Source organism: Ruditapes philippinarum, unplaced genomic scaffold, assembly GCF_026571515.1.
Source record: "Ruditapes philippinarum isolate M1 unplaced genomic scaffold, ASM2657151v2 ctg9998_1_1_1_1, whole genome shotgun sequence".
Classification (NCBI taxonomy): Eukaryota; Metazoa; Mollusca; class Bivalvia; order Venerida; family Veneridae; genus Ruditapes; species Ruditapes philippinarum.
The window spans coordinates 12,070-34,095 of NW_026866464.1; the positions used below are offsets into that span (position 1 = coordinate 12,070).

The window sequence follows — 22,026 nt, forward strand, 5'->3', positions numbered from 1 at the left end:
CTATGGTGATATATTTTCGACGCAGGACATAAACTCCAGAAATATATGTATAAATAAAACGTTTTCATCAAACCTTTACATTACATAATGTTTAAATCAAAGGTAGCTCCACTTAAATTTACGAACCGACACGTTATGCCTGTCCGCTCTCGTCTTAGCAGTGGCTTATTAAGAATCTATCATGCGTTCGTTTACGATATATATTTATTATAGTAGAATATTTGTACGTATCTATCTCTTAATAAAGAAAGATTGACATTCACAATACAGCTTTTTAAGTGATTAGTAATTTATAAATGTTAATCAAATACTCGGTTTGGCAATAAACCACATCATTTCTTCATCTCGTATTTATTTTAATTATTTGAAATAATTATTCAGATAATACTAATAAGAATGCAAGAATGTGCGTACGTTTTTTTTTTCACTGCAGGGATGTTCAGCCCTGTCTTCTTAAGCTCCTTTTTTAGTCAACACGTTATCATGGTTAATGATATTTTTGTAATTGTATATAAATGCATTAACACGGACCAAGTACAACGATCCGTAGCGTCACAGTTTAAACAAAAAACGGCCACATTACCAGTAACTGTTCGATTATATGGCATGAAAAGTAAAAAGGGACTCACTAATACAGACAAGCAATCGAAAATCTGTGGAAAATAAGATATGAACACATCGGCCATACTATTGAAACAATAAGAAATAATGGAGCAGGCGGCAAGCAGCGCAACGGCAGACGTTGCTCAATGACGTACCGTAAGATCTTGTATGTTGTGATCAAAGTGGTAAACCACACTAAGTGAAATTATAAATACGTACATAACTAATTAAATTCATATTTCAGATTGGAGTGACAATGCAGTTAAGTTTAATCGCCAGCATTTCTCTGGTGTGTAATTTTGTTGAAGCTTTAGATGTCAAAGTAGTAGACCTATCTTACGAGCTTGGACCAGAAACATTGTTCTTCCCAGGAAATCCACCATTTGTCTCAACTATTTTACATCGCGGTAACACTGGAGCACACTGGTAACACCTTTTATATATTCAATGTTATGTTTATGGTAAATACGAGGGTTGTCCAAAAAATTCGTGCACTGCAGTAATTGTCGTGAGAGTTATAAATAAAAACAAATGAATAATATATCACTTGAAGGGGAAATCTGTCTCAAATGAGAAAACAAAAGAAAAAGCCGGGTAACCGGCGTGTCGTGTAAAAGAATGGTCATTAAGTTACCTTAGTAGCGTAATACCGGCGCACGGCAAAACATTGGGTTAGTTTATTACTGTAATTGTATTAATTGTTTGTTGCTTGTAAAGTGGCATTTGCTTTTTATATTAAATTTGTTTTACTGTCAAAAGAGGAATGATTGGTGCAAAGTATTTTGTAGTTTTTATTGTTCTTATGCAACGGACATGTAACATATCCCACCAGTGAACGAATATATTGGACAACCCTCGTCACATAGTCCTGCATTACGGACGGACGTCTGCCTGACCGGTTGTCATCGTCTACCGACTCTCGCTCTTCTACAGAGCGTTTGTGCCATTTAAAAACCAGCCTTCGTGACACTGAACTTGTCCCCGCTTGCCTTTTTAAGTTCTTCAATCAAACCGAGCCTGCAACATTTTCAATTTTGCCGTGTTGGGCTTTCTTTAGGGATTCTGTATTTATCTATTTTGTAGGTATCTGTTTGTGTTTTACCAATATTTGCACAAAATGTAATGATCGTCCGTATTTCCAGACATTTAGAGACTGACATTTTCACGTAATATTGACGACCTCACAAAAATGTTTGTTTACGACCGTTACAATATGGCAAATGACGTAATATTTTATATTGACGTTAGGAATACGTACTCATACTTTTCCCTGAAATTTAACGTTTATATGTAGTGTTTAAAGAAAACCGTGATGCATCAAAGTAAGTAACTAACCCAATTTTTTGTCGTGCGCCGGTATTACGTTACCAAGGTAACTGTATGACGATTCCTTTTCAAGACACGCCGGCTACCCGGCTTTTTCTTTTGTTTTCTCATTTGAGACAAATCTCCCCTTCAAGTGATATATAATTAATGTTTTTCTATCAAGAACTCTCACGACAATAACTGCAGTGCACGATTTTTTTGGACAGCCCTCGTACATTGCAGCGAACAATAAAATAAGTAGAAAGGTAACATATTAAATGGTAGCGCTTTTGCAACATTCTATCCATAATAAAAAAATGTTGAATAGACAGTATCCGAAAATATCAGAAAATTTCCTTTTTTGGTGTATAGATATTACTTTGTTGTAAACCCAATAAAATTCAACAAAAGTTATTCACTTTGATTGTGACAGTTGACTTTATTAGGTATGAGATAAACAAGTTTGAAACAGCAGAACACGGTGGGACTCATATTGACGCACCCTCCCATTTTGCCGAGGGTAAATTGAGATTACATGAAATTCCAATGGAGAAATTAATAGGACCCGGGGTCATCATTGACGTTAAGGTAGGGGTTATTCTTTCTTTTTTGTTTAAGCTGGTTATAAGTTTTAAGAAAAAGTAACTGGATAAAAAAAACTGGTATAGAACATTTCGAAATAATTGAACATTTGTCAATGTTTATATCTAAGAAGACATGAATACATGCTTTGGTTGTCGAACGTTTTACTGGTTTATTTCTTATTTATTTTGTTTACCAGGTGATATAGCTGGCATCTGTTACTTTTATTCACTTCCTTACAACCTTACAATTGATAGCATTATTTAAATATACTAGAATGTATGATAAAATTGACATCTTAAGTTATTAAGAAGTATCATTATAATACTTTTAGGAAAAACATCATTAATTATAAAACCAACGAAACGTTTTTAAAGGAATACCTAGTTAGTCATTACGCTATACGTATGTCCATCCTTATGTATCTTTTACCGTTTAATGGATTATCAATGTGAAAAAAGGTCACAGTCAATAGTCAATGTTTTAAGTCATATAATAACTTGTTCACTTTAGTGCTAATTTGTAGAATCTAAATGCATTTATGTTTGAAAACTACTTCAATTCTAGGATAAGGTAGCGGGGAATTCAGATTACAAAGTCAGTATTGGTGACATTATGGCGTGGGAGTTGAAACATAAGAAAGTTCCTGAATGTGCAATCGTTATCATGAACTCTGGATGGGGTGCAAATTATCCAAACAAAACACTTACATTTGGCACCACGACTCCAGAGGACCAATCGACCTTCCATTATCCAGGCTGGCATAAAGAAGCAGTTGATTGGTTAATAAAAACTAGACGGGTCTGTGTTGTTGGTGTTGACACCCCTTCGACTGATCCCGGAGATTCAACTTCCTTTCCGGTTCACCAGACACTTGGTGCAGCAAACGTTCCGGGGCTGGAAAATGTTGCCAATTTGGATTCAGTTCCAGAGAGTGGTTCCATTATATATGTGGCGCCTATAAAACTGAAAGACGGAAGTGGAGCACCAGTGAGGATGTTTGCTACATTTCCGAAATCGGATATACGTACAAGGTATAATCAAGAACTTTAATATAATTATGCTATTAAGACATTGTTTTTACCAAATTATTTAAAATCTGATTAAAGTTTTTAAAAAGTATAATAAAAAACAATAAATGAATAAGAAAGAAGAAAAAAAGGAAAACAAGTACAGCCTTTTTGTTGTTCATTACATAATCCATTTGCTTTTGTTAAAGAAATGACCATTAAAACGACCCCTTAGCACTCTACTATAAATATTGAAACAATGAACTTATAATGTTTCAACCCAATCAACCGATTAAAAAGTAAAGTTTGTTAACTTTTGTGAAGTTTATACCAAAAATAGTTCCTTTAGTAGGCAACATATTCTTACAAAATAACATTATGACGGAAATATAAGTAAATTGTCGGAGTTACAAGTTATGTTGGAATAATTGCATAAATAATTCATGTAAATTGTAATTCACTCACCAGAGCGTACACATTCAACTACAGTGTTATTCATAATGTAATGCATTGCACTTAGCAAACTTTATACCATCAATTGGTATTCTATAACCAGCCTCAATATTTAATCTATGTGGTGACTGAGATAATCTTATTTTTATACGTTGTTTAACTAAATATGAAATAACTCTTCATTAAAACTTGCTTTTATTTGAAATAAAACAAAAATATTGAAAGCTGATTATTTGTCTTGTTAAATCACTTTGTTTAGTGTGTACATGTAGGTCCAAAATAGAAACATCAATAACTTTTACATACATTTTTATATGCAAAACGCAATTCTTCTAAATATGCCATAGTGATAAGAATTGTGAGTTTTCTCTGTATTTAAACTTAATACAAAAGTCCACAGGTCTACGAGTGGGATCGCTTACAAAAATTGATGTAGCACTTTTTAAACATTAAGATTCAATTGGACATCTGATTCAGCAAAAATTCTAGGCATTCTTTTCTCGTCGATTTACAAAAAAATACAGATATAAATTTAGCACCAAAACGAAGAAACTTTTGTATTTGCTTATAATAATGGCAACACAGAAAGCTGACCCTTATTGGTAAAGTGATTGTAATAAAAACATTTGCCTTACCTAAACTGTTTTTCAGTTTTAGAAAACCCATCAAATGATAAGATAAAAAAAAATAATTAAAACAATGTTACTGTTTCTGTTGGATGGCAAGCCAGAAAAAAATCAAATGTAAAACATTAAAACTAAATATTAAAAATGGTGGTTTAAAAATGATCGATATTAATACCTTTTTAAAGAAGTAAAGGCAAATTGGATCAAACGATATATAAATGAGGACAATAAAGGATTATGGAAACTTTTAAAAAAAGATAAAACAGTATGGTAAAGACCTTATATTTGACTGTAATCTTTCGAAAAATGATATCAATAAGCTATTTCCTCATAATTCATTCATTAACAATGTGTTTTCATCATGGTTTCATATTGAACAAGAACACAATAATAAAAAAGATAACCTTTAACATATTATATGGAATAATTCGAATATTAAAATTGATAATAAATTGGTGTATTATAAAGCATGGCACAATAAAGGTATTCTATATTTAGAACATCTAAATGATTATAGGAAAAATGAACTCTACAAATTTGAAGACCTTAAAAATATTTATATTATGGAAAATGCTGTGTTTTTATAATATTACGTGCTTGTGAATAATATATCAAAAGATTATCTTGATGGTCTGAAACCTACAAAAAATTATAACGAAGTACAAGATACACTCGTAAATAAAGTTAAAAAATCAAAATGTGTAAATAATCTTTTATATAATATTCAACTTGAAAATGATAAAAGGTTAAAAAAAACAAATGAAAAGAAATGGGAAAAAGAAATAGATACTGAATTGCATTGGCATAAAATATATATGGTTCCATTTAAAGGTACTACATATGTGTCATTGAGAAAGTGTTCAATACAAATTGTTTTAAAGACTAATTCCAACTAATACAATGTTATTTAAATTTAGCCTTTAATTGTTACTCAAATCTATGTGATTTTTGTGGTTGCAATTTAGAAACGCTTTACCATCTTTTTTGGGAATGTACTATTATACAAAATTTATGGTCAAAATTACATTCTTTTCTCTAATCAATCAATATTGATTTCTCATGTAATTTAGAAACAGTGTTTTGAAGAGCTGAAACACAATATTAACAATATTTTAGCAAATTATATCATCATACTCATGAAATATTTTATCCTTAAAATGAAATACCAAAAGCATGAGCCAACTTTTGATATTTTCAAAAACTTTTTGCTATTGAGAATACAAATTGAGGAGGAAATTGCTTTCTAAATGATAAAGTTGAATCAAACAAACAACACTGGAGTAACTTGTTTAACATCTAACCAACAAACCAACAGTAAGGGAAAGTTAATAATAAATTCAAAACCATAAAACGTAAGAAAATTAATTTAAACTAGTTCGCTTGTTCCTTTTTTTCGTTTCTGTTTTTTTTTGTGTTTGTATGAATGTTTTTGTATGTATGTGTTTATATTGTTATACTTAAAAACAACTACAAAAAACCCACACACACAAACTCAACAAAAATGACAATAACAAACTATCTATAAAAGAATAAAGGTAATGAAAAGTTGATCCCTACTGGTCCACAATAGTGTTTGTAATCCTTAAAGTATTTCAATGTTATACTTCCAATATTTATTGTTCGCCTTATTCCCTGCGGTCCGGAGACCGCAGGGTATTGGTACGCGTTTAACTTTTGAGGCATGGAGGAGCACGTGACCAGTTTTCGGTACATGGAGAAGCATGTGATCTGTAAACCGTACACGATTGGTTAATTGACCTTTTCGATAACCTGGCTAAATACCGTTTGTCGTTACTTTACGGAATTACCTCTAAGGAATTAGTCAGAATTTAACCTAATTAAGAACAAAAACCTATTACATGATATTTCTAATTTTTCTATAATTATTTTACCGTTTAAGGTGGTAAAACTTGAATGATTTATTTGAAAATTATCATTGTTTCTTTAATATATGTATCTCAAATTTTACAAACAATAAATTGTTTATACATGTACTGAAAATCTACAAAATTGAAATATTCGTAGTGGTATCTGCCATAATAAATAGAGATGTTTTCTGCGTAAACTTGTGTGTTTACTTTATTTTTTTTGCTTTTAATTATTCATAATATGGTAGGCCTATTTAATCATTTTCTTAAAAAGAAATAATTGTTTTATGTTCGACCTTCTCCGGTCATCCACGGTCACCAGTTTCGAAAGACCTTCTTCTATATTGATCGATTATTGTCAACTATATTCCTGATATAAACGTTTATTTATTCCCCTCTGCCAAAACGGTGTTGAAAATAGTTAAATGAAATATCTTTATATCATGAAAAATGTTCCCCGCAGAAAACCATTTTACTTGTTTTTAATTTGCCAATGACCTCAAACCTGGCGCACATATAACCGAATTTTACACACCTCCCCGACTTTTAAAGGTACTCCACTGAGGTACGGCCGAATGTCACAAAAAAAAGTAAAATTTCACGAACCGATATTTTTTTGTTACCTGCGAGTTAGGGACATTCAAACAGAATCAGTGATACATTGATATGTTTTCTTTGGATTGGCAAGTCGTTTGAAATACATATTTTCTCCAATTTTGTGGGAAAAGCGTTTAAACACCTTTCAGTTTGCAAATCTGAATAAAAACAACGGTCACGTGATAATTCTCGGGATGACTAAAAAGCGAAACGGAGAATTTTTTGTGTATCGGCAGCAACGAAAGTGCGAAACCGGAATATACCAACAATCCATAAATTTAAAAGCAAATAATGGGTTTGTTTGTTAAATTTCTTGTTGTTCACATATGTTCTTGTGAGAAAAATCTTTCAAAAGCAATTTCAATATATTTAAAGCATTACATTGTTGTAATCATGTTTTTTTTCTCCATTACAATGATGAATTTAGCTAAACGTACGGAGTTCGAAACTGACATACACAAATTTTACAAATATTCTATGTTAATTTGAGAGCTTTCATGTAATTATTAAATATTATGTATTAACTTTGTAATGGTTAAAATATCATGATATCTAGGCTAAGAAAATTTACTTTGTCAATCAGTGTAATGGGTCCTATTTCAAAGGTCACTTTGGTTTATCTGACACCCGTTCAGGAAAAAAAAACTTCGTAATACCTTTTATACAACGAACATGAATTTGAGTATTGTAAGCATAAAAAATCACATGCACACACAATGTTATTCCCGAATTTTCTCTTTAACTCTAATCAAAGCACTGAAAGCACTGGCTAAATAGAGAATGAATCCGGCCTCATTATAGGACATTTAGGCTTCAACTTTATTAGATAATATTTCTAATGTATGTCTAGTGCACATAATTAAAATTCTTTAAGAAAAAATCGATCTCCTTTGCTAGATAGATCTGAAATTTAATATTTATCATTTTACACACATACTTGCATATTTATCCGCATTGGATGTAAACTTTGTTGATGAAAAGATTACTATGTTTTGATCTAGACATTCAAAACTATAGGTAATTGATACCTGTTTCATGCACATGGTAAACATTATCAAGAAGGTCGGAAAAGAGTTACAATCTGGCTCTATTAATATTATTATTATCATTATTGATTTAGCAGATATCCTGATAAATTTTTTCTTATTGGAAGGCCTCCGTACTAGTGATGGGTCAATTGAGCTGTGCTTTAATGTTACCAATATATTGAAAGCTTCCCGGTGGAAAAGAAATTGAGAGCGTCATAAGAGTAAAAAAGGAAAACTGGAATAAAGACAATCAAGGCGACGGCAACGTTCACATGACGCAGCCCCCGACATAGTCAAGCTTCCACAGCAGGGTTATTGCCATGACTTGTGAAATAAACTAAAAACTGATTATATAGTTGTTGTTTTTTAAACCCTAACTTTCTTTCAAATTAAACGAAACAAACAAAATCATGATACAGCAAGACAAATGTGAAGGGCAGGTAAGTAAAAGTAACTTTAAGAATTCAGTAAGATATTATTAACCTCACCTCATACAACAACCATTGCTTAAACTATGTTTTATAATACTTCCAACTCCTAGACGGTAAAGGGCAATGCATATATAAACCATTGTTTTTACTCCTTATAGCCTGTTTATCATGGCATATTCATTGTTAATAGTTTTGTAAATGTTTTGATAAAAAAAAGTCGGGTTCATTTCCCGACTATTTTGAAAACACGAGTGACTGGTTTCAAAAACTACAATGGCTAAATATTGATCGGATGCATTTCATTGCATAAATAAGTTAGGGAGAGAACGCTGCTTTTCTTTCTTTATAGCACGAAAACCTTTACTTTTCTCTACTTTTGTCTCTTCTTTCTTCCTGTTTTTCATTTTTGTTGTTTATTCTTTTTATTTACCACTTGAAAGCCTGAAATTAATGTTTTCATTGATAATTTAGCTGTGGTCCTGTTTTGCTTGGTCGTGTGGGTGTTGTATTCATTGAATGTTACCATTCCTTTTTGTATTTCTGATCGAAGATTAGGAAATACAAAGCAAACATTCAATCTCTGACACAGCGGTTTCACGACAAATCTAACAACAAACAGTTCTTAAAACACCTGAAAACTACCGATTTAAAAGAAAGAATTTTTTTCATTTTGTTATAAGTATCCAACAAATTACAACGCATTCAAAGTTAAAAAGTAGCTTTGGCTTATAGAATTGTCAATGAATGCACATTCACAAATTACGCGGATGAATATCATTTTAATCAATGAAAATGCTATTTTAAGCGATGTCGAGAGCTTATTTCACAAATAAATCTGACTGTCGAGTAGTGGAATATATACATGTCGGACTGTTTTGGCGAGAATATTTTTGTTAAATTATTTACATCAATGTTAAAGAACAGGTTTATCTTGAACAAAAAACCTCGAAATTAACCCGAAATGCAGTGAAAAATCTAAATTTAGTATTACTTGATTTTATTCAGGCATTGTTCGTATATCTTCTCCGTGGTGCAAGGGTAACGCGCTCGTTTAGTGTGTCTGGGGTTCAAATCCAATTCAAGGCAATTATTTTTATAAAGTTTTTTTGTTAAGGAAATAGCCACGATATGCAAGGATAAAGTGTGGCTGTCATAAAAATGAACATAAATGATTTTTGATGCAACTCTAGTCATGCAAAATGTTTCAAACTCTGGTACCAAGCAAGAAGAATTATAGTACATAAAAATAAACTTATACAGGAAAATAATACAGTTGTACAGTGCGATTTATATTGCAAAGATCAGAAAATACCACAGAGCTTGCAGCCTTTTGATTTATCTTGTTTTTTTCGTATGTATTTCTGGAGATTAAATGGGTGGTTCTCGTAATACTTTAAGATTCATAAGATTGTGTATTAAAAGCCTTTGTAAATTGTTTCGGAAATACTGGATATCGTTTTGAAAATTTTAGAGCTACTTAAGTATTTTAAACACGTGAACGAAAAATTTCACAGTAACAGGAATTAAAATTAATTCCTAAGTATTTCGATTATAGTGATTATACTGTAATCAAACGTTAAAGGTCTCCTAAGAAATGTTCTTTGGAATTAAAAATTAAGTGTAAGCACTAGAACATAAACCACCAGATTGCTTGCAAAATCTTTATCGGCAGGATAAATTGGTTCACAAAACATGATTTTTCACAGTCAAGATCAAATGAACAGACTGTCATTTTCTTCCTGTTACCGAATGATACGAACAGACTGTCATTTTCTTCCTGTTACCGAAAAAAACACACCAGGAAGATTTCAAGTAGAGGACACGTCACTGACAGAATGTTCTTAATATTTGAATAGAAAAGAATTTGCTAAAGCCAATTTATGAAAGAGAAATCGGGGATGCTACTTATTAAATTATTTGCCTATAAAAGAGGATTTATTTTACTCGTTTAGATTATTTTCAAAAACAGAAGTCTCAAAAAGCAAAGGTTAGCTGATATTTAGATGTAAACCGCGACATATAAAATTAATTTACCTGTGAAACTGGAGTGAAAATGTGATAGTTTATCCGTTTTTTTCTTCAGTGCCTTCAGCACTTTGATCTTATCTGTAGTACAAGTAAACTATATCGTTTTCACCAAAAAATCATTAAATTCTAAACAAGTTTCTAATAGAATCATAAACATTTATTGTATCATAGTTTGAAGACTTTTTTGTTGAAAACGTGTCAGAGTTAAATCGAATTCATATACATGCACAGTGCGTAACTGGAGTGGAGTGCAGGTAATAAATACCAACACTCCAGAGCATGCCCATTGATGTATTCATTCTTTTTTTTTTTTGGGGGGGGGGTGCTTTTATGGAATAACGATAGAAATGCCACATTCAAAAGCTAGTTCATAGGTTTTTTTTCTGGGGTTTCATATTGTTACAATAGGAAACGTGCATTTAATTTTGCCTATGGTATGAATATGATGTAATTGTGTGTGGAACGTGTATGTACGATCATATCAAGATAGCCTACGAAACGTCACTCATTACATACACAGATGCCCGTTTGTGCCAGAAACAATTTTGCAAATGGGGCACCTGAGTTCTTACTCCACCAGTAAAACTGAAGAGTCGCCAACATGACCTACAAAGTTGTGTGTGACGTAACCCCCACTCTATCCCAAATACAAACAATCAAATCAAATGAGACATGTCATTAACTGTATTTGATTTAAATACGTTATAGATAGCGTTAAATACTTTTATTAGTGTGATTACACTGTGCTCGTTTTAGTATAAATATCACCGATGCATTATGTTTGCCTTAGAATATTAAAATTGAAACTGAAATGTCAATGAAAATAATTGTACATGTATATAATATCTTTCCGTTTTGTCTAGAAAATGACCGCTTCGCTGGCGTTTGATTTTTCAAGACTACGAAATTGCTACCTTGATTATCTTTTATACAGTTTTTCTTCGTTATACTCAAGTTATATAAACATGATAGGTTAGAGAGTTGAGAAAAAATCAATAGACTTTTTTACCCCCGTTTACTCTGTTATTCCAAAAATGTCCGTTGCGTATTTTAGTTATACCCGATGAATTGTGGGTAACTTCTGTACATGTCTGGGAAAACCAACTTTCATTTTTGCATCAAAAGCTAATGTGAATATGCATTTTCTAGCATAATTGTTGTTAGAGGGTTGGTTAAAGTGTAAGTTATTGTTATTTTAGTCATAATATTGTGATTTGTGGGGAAATTTGTATACATTTTTTTTGGACACCAAATTACCCGTCAGACCTCAGTGTAGCCCCTTTAATAATGAAATAGGTTTTATCTTTGTAAGACGCTTTCTTGTCTCTTGCTAGGAAATGTTTTTGCCATTCATCGGATTGTTCTACAGTGACTTTTTTCGACGGTTAGGTTCCAGCCATTGCACGTGAGTGTTCCATGTTAATACAGAATTTATAAATGATTGTGTATTAACCTATATGATGAAAGATACATCATCACGCCTATCGTCTGAATGTCACTTTCCTCTCACTCTTCATTAACTGCAATGCATTAATATGAATACATGTAAAAGCATGCAAAACGTTTAGAAGAATGAATGACGCCAGCAATATACAAAAAAAACCCATGTATTGTACTTTTTTTTTTATCTCAACTACGTTTAGAATATTGTACACAGATGAAAAACATGGAAACATTGTAAACACGAAAACATTACAAATGTTCCCCCATTCCTCCATATTTTTCATTTCGTTTGTTTGTTGAAGTTCTTTTTTCGGCAGAGTCAGATTTATTTTAAGACCATACTTCATACTTTTCTTAACTAAGAATATATTCGCCTGTATTCAATTTCAAACGTTTTTCTAGTTTGCTGGAGTGACTCCTTTTTTAAACATTTTTTTCCTAATTAAGTTAAATTTACAATTTTTTTTTTTTGGAATAACTATTTGTTTTATATTTTTAGAACATGTTACTTACAGTCACTTTGTAAAGTGTATAGGTCCAAAATAAAAACAAAGACATAGACAATTTATACACACAAAAACATGTTTCTTATGCAAAAATAATTCATCTAAATATGCCATATGGTGATTGAAATTTTATCAAAACTTCAAAGATGGGGTGACACACTTAAAATAATAATATAATAAAAAATCGGATGATGAAACTGTCTAATATTTGAAAAAAAAATATCTGATACTATCTAGGTAAAATGAAATGTTATGAAAAATTTATTCTTATCAGTGTCCATAAGGACCCGTAATTCTTATTGATGATATTCGTAATTTTCATGGAAATAATGAAATACCTTATGCAACTGTTTTGAGGAGGATATTAGCACGAGTCATTAATTTATTGATACTGACGAAAACATTCATAAATACAAAGTGATTATTTCATAGGGTGAAATAAAAAAAATGTAAAATATTTGATTTTTTGTTAAATTTATTATGTCGATTACATTACACATTCACCTCGTATTTATGATTTTAATCAATACCAAATATTTTAAGTCATGAAAAAAAAAAGATTTTTTTTCGTCAAAGCACAAATTAACGGGATTGAACCAAAATTTCATATGAATGGACACATAGATGACTCCCTTTCTTTCGATGGTATTTGGTGCTAACTTTCAAAAACTGTTTATTTTAAAGCTAAGGTAATCAATTTAGATGTATACATTTACGGAATTAATCCTACCCAAAGCAGCCATACTTCATTGACGAATTGGCCGTCGAATTAAATATTTTGTATCTAATAACATGAGAAATTTCAAGTGAGTATTTTGTTCCAAACACTTAAAATTCACCGTATGGTTAAACAGGTTAAGCCGTTTCTCTACAATACAGTATATACATGAGATATATATATATAGAATGTAGGTGTGCAATATTTTACCCAGATTGAAGACTGCATGTCGTGTTTGCACTTTTATGCACATAAATACCTGCGATCGTTGCAACCAAGTAAATGTGCCAGCCGTTTTTATAAACACACGTAGAAACAATTTCTGATAACCATTTGCTTTCTTTCCTCCAATCAGTTGAAAGCAACAATTCGAATGTTTAGGTGACAATGATAATAATACAGGTGTTGTGTCTTCAAAAGCTGATTTGGTAATAATCAGCAGTTGAAATATATCAAATATTTTTGTTTATTTTTTTCAATGTTAAACTGATCTGCGTTAAAAAAAATTAGTGTGATTCATGAACAGATACGTGTGTTTCTTTTGACAGAACATCAGTTTCTTATACAAGAACCTTTTAAAGTTGAAAAACAAAATTGTGATATAAAATTAAACATTTGAGTTCTAGTAATGGAATTTCCCGGACAAATAAAAATAGTGCTGAGCTGCTTCAACTTCCTGGAGTTAAAATATTTTGACGTACAGCTCGTAAGAAATAACTGAGTAGGTAATCCTGTATGACATACTTGATATTTTCTTTTTCCTGTTTTAAAAAACTCGAGTTGGTCGTACCATCATCATTTGATATCCAGTTAAAAATACTAGGCAATTACGTCCTTTTATTTTATACTTTTCAGTGGATTACTGATTTATTCGTGAAAATTATATTTGATAATTTCACAGTGAAAATTATCTAAATATAATTTCACACTTTTCAATGACGAAACTACTTTTTAAGATTTTCCCCATGTGGTACCTCAATTTTATTTTTACTGACAATTCTGACAATGTCAGGCTGTTTAAAGAAAAAGCAAAGCTTAAATTGATAAATAACTTAAAATGTCAAAAGTAATAAAAAGAAGAAAACTTACTTCTATTCATTCAAATTCCAATCACCAAATTTCGTCTCTATTTTTTTTGTTTCATTTTTACAGTCTGAAAAATACATTCCTTCCACATGCAAAACTGCTCTTGATGTATTTGGGCAGATTAAAGTACCCGTATCCTACGAGCAACAACTGCCGTATGCTTCATGAAAAATTGAAAAGCAATGACAGCCATCAGCCGAAGAATAAGTAAACAACCCAGCGTTCCTGAGCCAGCTTCCAAGTTTTCCATTTTCCTAGCTGTTTTTTGAATGTTTTTACATCCGTCAACACTTATTTTTTGTCTGTTACAATCCTCAAATAAGTTTTATTTCTTTTAAAAAGGTGTATGACTAACAAATCCAAATGATATCCCTCTGAATCAAACACAATTATTTTCCTCCCGTGAAATACACAACGTTAAAAAATGGCTGCCGCTTACATTTAACAAAGCCAGGTCTATTATAAATTCGCAGTAAGTAACAGAATTCCTACAATAATTTTTTTTTATTATTAAAACAAGCGAACATTCATATTTTTTTAATAAAATGAATAATATCACAGTCATTTAACGTTGATTGCCGAACTTATTTTTCAGCTCAATACTTCTTGTTTTTAATGAGAAATTCCGACTAAATGGGGCTCTCAATGGGGAAAACAGATTTTAATATTAACGTTAATATTATGGAAATTTTGTTTTAACTTGTTTTTAAGCATAAAATAAAAAGAAAATTTGTTTGTTTGTTGTGTAAGATGTAATTTTATTTCATCTCGAGAATACTGTTTTTAAAGCCCACTCGATGTAATAAAATTTCATCTTACACACAAACAAACAAATATCCTCTATGTAATCTTAAATTTTATTTTCTCGGAAATATATAAATGTATAAAAACGCCATGAAGACCTGTAAGTGTCCTTAGTTACATGATATATAAGATATTCAATGTTTGCTTTTTATTTGAGTGCTGCATTTCACAATGTTGACCAAGGCATTTTACTTGATGTTCTCAAATTCTAGTATGCAATTTGTGACTCCGCCTTGAGATAAGCGGACATTTACTTAAGATGACGCAGTGCCCTCCAAGTAAGGTTTTGGATCCTTGGCGCTACTTGATCTATAATTGGGCGGTATTGTGTCTCTATCTTTTCTCGTGTTTGGATTTGCCGATGTCCACACGACTTAAAAATGTTTCAGACCACTATCAGACTGCAGTTCAAGACATCGAAAATTCTGCCGTCGACATAAATGATTGGATGAACGGAAACATGTTGAAAATGAATAACATATAGACTGAGTTTCTTCTTTATGGAAGCCGTCAACAATCATTAGAGAAGTGTACAACACACAAAAAATGGTGGTGTTAAGATCGAATCGGCACCATTATAAGATATTTCTCTCACTAGGCTTAAATAAGAAATTTAAATAAGAGACAGATGTTTTTAAATATTTGATATAACTTAACCTTGCATTGACTTCTTCTGTAGAAGAGTTTTGTAGTCACTGAGGTCAAAGCTATCGAGGCTTAAAATAAAAGTTTCAATCTTTTGAAACAGTCTTTATTCATGAATTTATATCTTTGATATATATAGTTCACTTGCATGAGCAGATAACCGTGTTTATTATTGTAGAGTGGAAATTCCTTATAAAACGTTTCAATGTTGAGCAAAAATTGTTATGTAACAACGTTTTTGTGTTTTTACATTCTTTATATAACATTAAACAATTAATTTTTTAATTTGAATATCATGAACAAAATAATTAGGAAGTAGCGATGAGCTGTAACAATTTCTAATTGTATATTGACGTATAGCTGGTAAGAAAAGGAACTGTGCATGTAATGCTGTGTGGCATACATGGTACATGTATTTATACCTGAACATACTTGGGAACAATATAATAATTGCTGAAAATATGCGAGGAGATTAGCTTTTTGCACTACCTTCTGGTATGTAAGACTGAACAAAAACGTTTTGCAATCTTACAGAACTGTTAAAAATCTGTCTAAACAATAATACTAAGCAAAACATGCTATTGTCTAAAGAACTGAAATGTCTTATTCAATCAAACTTAATTTATACATGTCTATTATTGTGGTATATCTATTTGCTACAACATAAAAGTGCATTTGATCTAGTTACTGTGAATTTGTCATTGGAAATATGCCACATAGGAAAGCATTCTGGTCCAGTTTTATATGCATCTTATCATTTATAATGTAAATAACAGGGATGTCGGTTAATGTGGCTTGGTCTATAATGAGAACATTTTCCATCAGTATTTTAAATATTGATTAGAACAATAGAGTTACATTGTTTATCATTTGGATATTCCTATTCAGAGAAATCCTAGTAGTGGAAGCAGATTCAAACGCCCAACATTTGTCTTATATTTACTGACAATAGCTGTGTTGGTGAAGGGTCCTTAGCAAAAAAAAAACGTAGTACATACAGTAAATAACAACGGAAATGGCACCATTCATGGATCTTTCACTTAAAAACTGTGTATGCATATCACACAAAACGGCACACTGACGTGTTTTGGGGAAATTTATCAATGAACAATTATTATAAAGGCATACATTTTATGTCCCAGTTTTATACATTCGTGCATACAGTAATTGCATTTGACTGCATATCTGTCCACCTGCATGTACGTCAGCTCTTACTTGTTCTGTCAATAGCTTGCCTAGGAATAAACCTTTCTTAATGTAACTTGGATGGGATGTTGCTCATGGCCAATAGATGATCCTCTATTAATTTTGGGGACATTGTCGACCATGTCAACCATTGAAAGAATGTCTGACCAGACTATTATGTCAACTGTCCTACGATATGGTGTGTAGGTTGATCATGACTAGTTGATGACTCCAATTGATTTTGAGGTCAATAAATTAAGGTCACTGTGATCAAGAGTCTTAACATTCTGTGTGGAGGTTGGTCATGACTTATAGTTTGCCTCTATTGGTTTTTCTTTATAATTAGGCCAAACTGAAGGTCAAACCAATAACTTAAAAATGCGTTGACCTATAGTCCTAAGATTTTACGTGGTGGCTGGTAACTAGAAAATGACCTAGGGTATATTTGATTGTTCTCCCTCGAAAAATATATAAACACTATTAAAGCCATGTGGATCTTTGTTCCGGAACCTTTCCTCACTGACCATATTTAAAGAATTAATATACATTCCCTAGCCACTACCTCCTGTTATTATTAAACATATATTTTTATTTTCATTTTAAATTGGTAGGTTGTGGGGTTAAGGTGTCCTTAGGAGTCATTTTCTTCAGTTTTAAGTTAGTATACGAGGGTGCATCAATAATTTCGTAAACTAATTCAATAGCGGGGAAATGATTTAATTTAAGTACCTTAAATGATTACTCCTTCTCAAAGTAACGTCCCATGCACAATTTTGCACTTGTCCCATCTCTGGACCCATGACTCGAAAACGTGTTGTAGCCCGTCACGTGACATCTCCCGCAGCTGTCTACCACGGCACACCTCAGTTCCTCTCTTGACTCAAATTTCGTAACACGAAGACTGTTTTTTAAAGTTGGAAAAAAACAGAAGTCACAAATTGCTAGGTCCGAGCTGTAGGGTGGTAACAGTTCGACGTCGAGTTTTTTCAGTGTATCCATGACAACGTGGCTTGAATGGCTCGGCACGTTGCGTGATATAATAAGATTTCGGACCTAAATAGATTCGGGCGCTTTCTCCTTATTGCCGCCATGAGTTTCGTTCTAAATTATGTTGCATATTAATTCCCAGTGACTGTCGTTTTCGGAGGAACAAAGTGGTTTAGCACTACACCGTATGTATCACAGAATATAATGGCCATAACATTTTCACCCTTATTCCCATCTGCTCCTACGTCAACAAACGAGGCACCCATCTTGCTGAAACGCGGCACATTCCTAGTCTATCAGTCATAATGCCCTGAGCTGTACCATATGATATGGAACGCCATAGCTGCCTCATGTTGTTATATTTCGTTTTATTTTCCCCTAAAAGCGACTTATTATGTATAATAGAAGTGTTGGCTTGCCAACGTTTTATGAGAACCTGTCTTAACGAAGTCTTATTAGGTCAAATATTCATTTCTCTTGTCAAAACTTAGTGCTAACTTGTCTAAATACTGTCTTATTATTTCAAAAATTCATGTTATCATGTGCAAATCCGGTGTTAACATGCCGAATGGAAGTCTTAATATGTCTAACATGCACGCCATCTTTTCGAATTAAGATTTCAATATGTCTGAACACAGACTTGTTTAAATGTGGTGTTGAATTGTCTTGAAATTGTCTTATCATGTGAAACAGTAGTGTTATCTTGTCGGAAGTTGGTGTCATCTTGTCCAAATGTGATCCTGGTATGTTATGACACTGTTGTATTATGTTATACTGTCGTTTTGTCTTGTCCAAATGTGGTATTGACTTGTCTAAACACCGTCACATTTTGTCAGACTGCCATGTCATTGTGTTCAAATTCGGTGTTATCTTGCTAAGAGAATGTCTTTTATGTCAAAATAGCATGCTGTCTTGTCCAACTGTGGTGGTAATTTGTCTAGAAATTGTCTTATTATGTGAAACAGTAGTGTTATCTTGTCGGAACTTGGTGTCAACTTGTCAAACTCATGTCTTATTATGTCGGCTAGTAGTGATATCTTGTTCAACCATTATATTGACCTGGCTGAGCGCTGTCCTGTTTTGTCAAACTGTTATGTTGCTTAGTATGAGGTGGTGTTATTCTGTCTTATTATGCCAAAACATCTTGCTTTCTTGTCTAAAACTGTTGTTATCCTATCTAAAAATATACTTATTATGTGAAATACTAATGTTGACTTGCCAATAAATTGTGTTTGTTTGTGTAAACGTTATTTTATTATGTCAAACAGTATTGTTGACTTGTCGAAAGATGGTATTGACATGTCTAAACACTGCCTTATTTTCTCAGATCGCCGTGCCATTTTATCCAACCTTTATTTTAACCAGCCTAAACACCGTCTTATTATGTGAAATAATGGTGGTATCTTTACAAATTATGGTTATGAACTGTTAAAAGGCTATTTTAATTTGTCAAACTTTCATGCTATTGTGTCCAAATGCAGATTCAACTTGTCTATATTTGTCTTATTATGTCAAATAGTCATGTCATCTTGTCGAAACGTGGTGATGACTTGTCTAAAATACTGTCTTTTTGACACAGTGTGATTTTATTTTGTCAAGGTTCGGTGTTTATCTTAATAAACATCGTCCTTTTATGGCGAAATATCACTTTTCCTTTTCAAATTTGGTGTTTACTTGTTGAAACACAGTATCATTATGTAGTACAGTGGCGTTAACTTGCCAGTTTATGACGTTAAAATGTCTAAATATCGTCTCATTATGTCAGATAATCGTGTTATCCTGTCCAGATGCGATGTTGTCAAAATTTAGTATCACGTGACCAGAGCCCGCGCGGAGCATGAACAGATAGAGCAAAAAAAGATAATGGGACAGTTTCGCAAAAACAGACAGCGCTTTCTCAAGACAGGACTAAATTTGAACAAATGTACACAATTTTCAGACACAATAAGACTATTTCTGTGTTTTACAAGAAAACATCAAATTTCGACAATATAACACTTCTGTTTTACAATATAAGAAAGAGTTTAGACACGTCTTTACCACATTTCGACAAGATACCGCATTTTTTTGACTTTATAAGACTGAGTTTTAACCATTCAAAACCGCTTTTTGATAAAATAGCATACAGTTTATCATAATAAGGCATGATTTAGCCAGTCAACTCTCCATTTCGGCAAGATAATTCGAATATTTGATATAAAAAGACAACTCAGTAGTGTACGTTGGCAAATTAACACAGTTGTTTGACACAATAAGACAATGTTAAGGCATTTAAACACCGTATTTAGACAAAATAACATGGCAGTTTGATAAAATAAAGCTGTGCTTTCACAAGTCAACACCAAATAACGACAAGAGAACACTACTGTTTCAAATGATCAGACAGTCTTTTGATAAAACAGCTCCACAATTTGACCAAATAGCGCGACAAGGTGACATAATATGACACAGTTCAGACACGCCAAAACGACATTTAGACATGATAACACTATTGTTTGAAAAAATCAAACAATGTTAACACAAGTCAACATCACATTTTAAAGAGATAAGACTACTGTTACGCATAATAAGGCAATGTTTAGACAAGTCGACAAATTACAATGGCATTACAACGCTTATATTTGACATAATAAGACGCTTTCTGGGCAAGATAAAAAGAAATGTAAAAACATGAGGCAGCTATGGCGTTCCATAATATGAAATAGCGAACTTATCTGCTACGTGCTCCACACATACTCTTCTATCTCGGAGTATGTACTCCTGAATGGCAGCCACTGTCTCTTCATCTGTCACAGTCACTGGCCTACCTGTACGACTGTCGTCTTCAGTTGCCTCTCTACCGTCTTTAAACCGCTTCATCAACTTTGGAATGGCAACTTTTGACAGAGCAGCCTCTCCGTAAACTTTTTGCAAATCTTCAGGAATATCGGAAAAAGACTTTCCGAGTTTTGTGTAAAACTTTTTGCGTTTTGGACTTTCCAAGGGATTGTAATTTTCTCTTTTTTATCGCCACACTTTAGCGTTGTTTGTGCCGTGTGGAGGCTGTAAAAAGTCGCCCCTTACATTCAATCAGAGATGTTATAGTTCCGATCCTTAAAGATCGTTCAGCACGGCATTATTGTTGTGCTTGTATTTTTAGTTTTAACTTTTCGGCATTTTCAGTTGTGTGGTTCCAATATTCCTCCTTAAATAATGTTGAATCACCCTTACGATATGTTGCCTACTTTTTAACTTTGTCTTTTGACGTCTTATCTGTGATATACAGGCTTCATAACCTCTGATCCCCTTACAAAATTCCATTTTATTGAGTTCCGTCCCTTGTTTTCTCGTTTAGGGCACACGCGTTCTATTACTTAGGGACCATACGCCGCTTTTCATGGAATGGCACGAATGTGTCACATTGTAGGTTCCATGATAACCGCCGTATGAATACATCTGCGTATGTTTCTTAATTCAAAATTTTTCTATTTGATTTTTAAATGTTGAATTCTGCTTAAGCCGGTGCTAGGGGGCGTGGACGGTAGTTTGCACTTTACAGTACCGTCCATGAACAGGCTCAATCAAACCGAGCCTGCAACATTTTCAATTTTGTTGTTTTGGGCTTTCTTTCGGGATTCCTATTTTCTCTATTTTATATGGATGCGCTGTTCATTGATGCTGTGTGACGCCATTTTCGAACGGACGCCAGAAATGTGACGTCATTTACGGTTTATGACGTCATAAGTGTTGACGTCAAAGTTGTGTTAAAAGTACGATTCAATTTGAAATAATCTGTTTTCACAGCATTTAAAGTTTCATTTTAAATGGACAGTAGTTTTGACGCTATTGAATTAGTTTACGAATTTATTGATGCACCCTCGTATCTATAATTTAATGACCTTTGTGATTTTGACGTTGGCATTTATACCTACTATTTTGTGGCTGAGGAACTTTCATCAACTCAGCTATTTTCGGTAAATATACAACAAATGTTGGGCATTTGAATCTGCTTCCGCTACTACGACTTCTGAGCATGGCGAATCATACATATTCTATTCAAAGTAATTGGATTTCATAGACAAGGTGCAAAAAGTACTTAAAAGGTATTGAACTATCTATTTTGCTCCATGTATATAAAAAGA

General features: G+C 32.6%; 2 protein-coding genes across 4 annotated transcripts in view; both read left to right on the forward strand.

Moving 5' to 3' along the window:
• LOC132732569 (isatin hydrolase-like) overlaps positions 1 to 22,026 on the forward strand; it is a 30,860-nt gene that overhangs the window by 6,637 nt on the left and 2,197 nt on the right. The window contains exon 1 of one of the 3 annotated variants that reach the window (XM_060719048.1): positions 13,671 to 13,923. The exons of 1 other annotated variant lie outside the window; for it this stretch is intronic. The gene's annotated coding sequence lies outside the window, so the exon portion shown is untranslated. Of the gene's footprint in view, positions 1 to 13,670; positions 13,924 to 22,026 lie in introns of those variants that run through there. One more of the 3 variants, XM_060719047.1, reaches the window with a different exon arrangement.
• LOC132732570 (isatin hydrolase-like) lies at positions 851 to 3,568 on the forward strand. Its single transcript, XM_060719049.1, has 3 exons — positions 851 to 1,029; positions 2,355 to 2,496; positions 3,058 to 3,568. Exons 1-3 carry the CDS (start codon positions 860 to 862, stop codon positions 3,541 to 3,543), a joined length of 798 nt encoding a protein of 265 aa, XP_060575032.1. The 5' UTR covers positions 851 to 859; the 3' UTR covers positions 3,544 to 3,568.